The 5,000-nt window shown below is 41.0% G+C and overlaps 1 protein-coding gene across 1 annotated transcript in view; it reads left to right on the top strand.

Annotated features, from left to right (window-relative positions):
- The window catches only part of LOC127627339 (guanine nucleotide exchange factor subunit RIC1-like), a 67,834-nt gene that overhangs the window by 54,891 nt on the left and 7,943 nt on the right, over positions 1 to 5,000 (top strand). The window contains exons 13-19 of the mRNA XM_052103688.1: positions 1,503 to 1,541; positions 1,616 to 1,726; positions 1,845 to 1,934; positions 2,107 to 2,267; positions 2,709 to 2,847; positions 3,387 to 3,503; positions 3,980 to 4,708. Coding sequence (XP_051959648.1) covers positions 1,503 to 1,541; positions 1,616 to 1,726; positions 1,845 to 1,934; positions 2,107 to 2,267; positions 2,709 to 2,847; positions 3,387 to 3,503; positions 3,980 to 4,708 — 1,386 coding nt within the window. The remainder of the gene's footprint in view (positions 1 to 1,502; positions 1,542 to 1,615; positions 1,727 to 1,844; positions 1,935 to 2,106; positions 2,268 to 2,708; positions 2,848 to 3,386; positions 3,504 to 3,979; positions 4,709 to 5,000) is intronic.

Below are 5,000 nucleotides of genomic sequence, written 5' to 3'. Positions count from 1 at the left end.
GGAGGAAACACATCAAACTTAATAAAGCACCTAAAAGACAGACACCCGGATTTATTCAAGCAGCTAAAGCAGGTGAGTTTAAAAGCATATTATCATTTACATTAGCGCTGAAATGTTTAGTCGACATTATCGACATCGTCGAAAATACAAAATTGATGAGAAAAATGTTTGTTGTCTAACAGTCGTCTGATCTCATTTAACGTGAATCACATTAAACTGTAACGGTGACGCGCGAGAGCAGCAGTTCAGAATTACACCGATCACAGATGCACTCCAATCTTTCCCCGTTTATTTGATGTTGATCCCAAAGTATCAGGGAATGATTAAAGTACATTCGGAAGCATGTCCCGTTGTGGAATAAGCGGAGGCGGAGCTCTTTAAAGGAACATCCCGGCATAACGTCTTAAATGCAGTAAAATGTCTTTAGTAAAGTTCAAATAATACAGCAGCAGATCATGTTAATAACTATAAACTCTGAAACGGTCTCTGTGTGAGACTCTTCTGTGAGTCGTGTGAATGTCCCGATCTCAGGGGGAGAGACTGAAACTGCACCGGCTGAGAGAGACTCTGTCACGGGACGCTCATCCCTCAAGCGCACACGCTTAATCCAGCTCGATTAGAACTTATTTAATCAGAATATATATATACATACGTCACTGTGCATTTCTTATCATGAAGAAAATTGTCAATATGCAGCTTTATTAATAAGAGAGCTCTTTACACATTAGTTTGGAAATAGTTTTTTATTAATTCTATTGTGTGTTTGTTTATTTAGGCTGTTTTTTAGTACTTGGTAAAAACTTTAATTAAAAGTTGCAAAAGTTGAAGCAAATCTTATATAAGTGTTCAAAAATACTTTAACATACATTGTTCAGTTTTGTTATAATTAAAAAATAATATATTTAAATTAAAGTGTTGCTCAATGGCATATTTCTGTTCTTAGTTCTGCTGCTGATGTTTTATAGACTTTGTTATTATAAGAGTGTTGCTTAGTAACATGTTTTTGCTTTGGTACCGAAAATGGTATCGAGTACCGTGAAATTTCACTGGTGTTGGTACGGACTACTGAAATGTTGGTACCGTGACAACACAACTCTGCTAAATGTATTTATTTATTTATTTGTGTGAGTTTGCAGCAGAACATCTGTTTGGCTGAATAATGGCAGATGGGAAACATGTTTGAAAACTAATTTTAAAATGTATCAGAAATAATTCAATTCTCAGTTTTAACTAAATTAAATAAATAAAAAATGTTTGTTATATATTACTCTATTCGATTTGATGTAATTTCTTATGAAATCGAAATGCATAAATATAAAAATAATTTTTTGAGTGAACGTTTATTTTTGCCATTTTTAAATGACAGTTTAGTTTGAGGTGTGAATAGTTTATGAATATATATATATATATTTTTTATTTTTTTTGCACTATGTTTTGAGATTTAGTTCAAAACGATTGTTCTGGGTTTTTCTATCAGTCTGAAATGTTTCTTTCATCTTTAGATTCACAGCACATATCTCGAGACGAACTGGCCGATCAAGGTAAGAGCCGCTTGATCATGTGATCTCAGATTAAAGATTTCTTCATTATTAAATCTGTTATTCTGTGTGTGTAGTTTGCGGCGATAGACTGGTCTGGTCAGTGTGTTGCTGTCGCCGGTCGACGGGGATTTGCACATTATTCATTATATTCCAGGAAATGGAAACTGTTTGGAAACGTCACCCAGGTAAACGTCCACCAATCACAGCGACTTTGTAGTTAATGAGAGGAAGTGTCAGGTAATGTATCATGTGTGTGTGTGTGTGTGTGTGTGTGTGTGTGTGTGTGTGTGTGTGTGTTCTCAGGAGCAGAATATGACTGTAACGGGAGGTCTCACTTGGTGGAACGACTTCATCGTTGTTGCCTGTTACAATTTCATCGACCGACAGGAAGAGGTGAGACGCTAAACTGAATATTCCCGCGCTCAGGGAAAGTGAATTGGTCTGAAGGTTTCACATCAGTCTGAATGAATCCATTAATCAGTGTGAATCAAAAACTGTGATCACGACTGAAAAGGTCATGAAATGATGTTTTATGTAAGTGTATCTGTTCTCTTGTGGTTTATAGATGAGGTTCTATGTGCGCTCGTCTAATCTGGATAACGCGTTTGCGAGCGTCACTAAACTTCACGCTGATACGCTGCTGCTGAACGTGTTTCGTAACGTGGTGATTCTGTTCAGAGCGGACTGCTCCATCTGTCTGTACAGCATCGAGAGGAAACAGGACGGGTAACACACACACCCTGTCTGTCTGTCTGTCTGTCTGTCTGTCATATATTTTCGTAAAGGTGATCAGTCACTACTGGTGTTGGGAAAATGTTTCTCAAAGGTGTCTAATGTTCTGTGTCAGGTATCAAGTGTTTTGTTTCTGCATTCTGAAGTCATTTTTAATGCCTGTTTGTACAATTATTGCATCATGAACTCTTACTGTATTTTTGACTTTGCCCCTAGAAAAATGAACTTAATGGCTCGAGCACTCCAAAACCGAAATGTTAACCTAGAGCCCCGTACATGTAGCCTTTATTAATTAAACAAGCACGTTCTATAAACTCTCTGCGGTCAGCTGTGTGAGAACCGCTGTCCTGTACAACCTTCAAATGCCAAGACTTTACACACTTCCCTTCTTTTAAATGTCTCTCTCTCTCTCTCTCTCTCTCTCTCTCTCTGCAGCCCGAACCCGTCCGCCAGTGTGGAGTTGTTACAGGAAGTGTCGATGTCTCGCTATATTCCTCACCCTGGTCTGGTCGTATCTGTGACCCTCACATCAGTACGAACAGAGACCGGGATCACACTCAAAGCCCCACAGCAGGTACACACACACACACACACACACACACACACACACACACACACTCTCAATTGCACACACACACACACACACACTCACTCAATTGCACTCACACACACACACACACACACACACACTCAATTGCACTCACACACACATGCAAACAAACACACCCACAAACTCACAAAAATACTCTCTCACACACACACACACGCACAAACATACACAAACTCACACATACACACGCACACACACACATACACAAACTCACACATACACACACACACACACACACACACATGCAAACAGACACACAAACTCACAAAACTCAAACATACACACACATACCCACACATACATGCAAACTAACACACACAAACTCCCAAAAATACTCACTCACAGACACGCACACACAAACTCACACAGACACGCACACATGGAAACAGATACACTCACACACACACACACACTTACACAAATGCAGACACACACTCATACACGCACACACATTGTCATTCTCCTGTACATTTCTTTATAGCGTCTCTCTTCCTGTGTTTCAGGCCTGTTCAGCGGAGAGTATCTTGTTAAATTTGGCTGGTCAGCTGATAATGCTGCAGCGAGATCGTTCCGGTCCACAGGTACGAGAGAAAGACGCACCAGCCAATCAGAACAAACTGGTAAGTTTATGTCCCGCCCCCTTTCAATATCACATGCCGTTTTTAACAGATCAAATCATCCGGTTCAAAGGTTTGCACCCCTTTCTTCTTCTTGTGTTGCCTTCTTGAGCATCAGTAATTGTTTGCAGCTTTTGTAATAGTTGTGTATGTCCCAAGTGTCAAAAGCTGGATCTCGTGCTGAGAATCCAAATAATTAAACTGTAGTTTGGGGTTTTGTTCTTATGAAAAGAGGACATCTTCACTGCTTGGGACAAAGCATGAACTCAATAAAATGAATTGCACTTAATTAACGTGTTAAATTGACAGCCTTAATCGAGATGTATATGGAATATCAGAAGACTGAAAAACATATATATAGCTCATTAGCTTATTGGCTTATACTGTTTGGGTTGTGACTTTAAAGCTTCATTTTTTTACCTTTTTATTGACATTTAATTAAAACATAAACAACATCCTGTCCACTCTTCCTGTGCTAGCTGCCGTTCTGTCCGCCGGTGGTTTTGGCTCAGTGTGTGGAAAACGTTTGGACGACATGTCGCAGTAACCGAAAGAAGCGTCACCTGATGGAGGCGCTGTGGCTGTCGTGCGGAGAGGCGGGAATGAAGGTGTGGCTTCCTCTGTTCCCACGAGACCACCGCAAAACTCACTCCTTCCTGTCTCGACGAATCATGCTCCCGTTTCACATCAACATCTACCCGCTCACCGTTTTGTTCGAAGACGCGCTCATCCTGGGCGCCTCCAACGAAACGATGCTCTTCGACGGGCTCAGCGCTCAGAGTTCCTCCTCAGAGCCGCTGGAATCTCAATTCCCATTCTGCACGGTGGAGCGGACGTCGCAAATCTACCTCCACCACATTCTCCGACAGCTGCTGATGCGAAACTTGGGTGAGCAGGCGCTGATGTTAGCACAATCCTGCGCGTCTCTGCCGTATTTCCCTCACGTTCTAGAGCTCATGGTGCATGTGGTTTTGGAGGAAGAAGCCACATCGAGAGAGCCCATCCCTGATCCGCTGCTGCCCACCGTAGCCAAGTTTGTGACGGAGTTCCCCCTCTTCCTGCAAACCATCGTCCACTGCGCTCGAAAGACGGAATACGCACTCTGGAATTATCTGTTTGCCGCGGTGGGAAACCCCAAAGATCTGTTTGAAGAGTGTTTGATGGCACAGGATCTGGACACGGCAGCATCGTACCTGATTATTCTCCAGGTGAGGTGGAACGGGGATGGAAAATTTGAGTTTGGGATTGTTTCAATACATAAAAACATTGTCAAGAACATCTTGTTTGGGGTCTTTGCTGTGGAATTTATTATTAGAGTGTTTTTATAGGGAACGCTTTAAAAAATTCATTTCAGGTTGTTTTTTGAATTTTGATTCTAATCCACAAACAGTTTTAAATGGCATTACATTTAAATGCAGGGCTTATTCACTTCTGAAAAGCATTTTCATGTACCTCCTATTAAGATTTTTTTTTAATTTTGCCAACTCAGATTTTTGTTTA

The sequence above is a fragment of the Xyrauchen texanus genome, chromosome 34 (assembly GCF_025860055.1).
Source record: "Xyrauchen texanus isolate HMW12.3.18 chromosome 34, RBS_HiC_50CHRs, whole genome shotgun sequence".
In the NCBI taxonomy this organism is placed as follows: domain Eukaryota; kingdom Metazoa; phylum Chordata; class Actinopteri; order Cypriniformes; family Catostomidae; genus Xyrauchen; species Xyrauchen texanus.
This window is presented reverse-complemented; position numbering and strand designations above follow the sequence as displayed.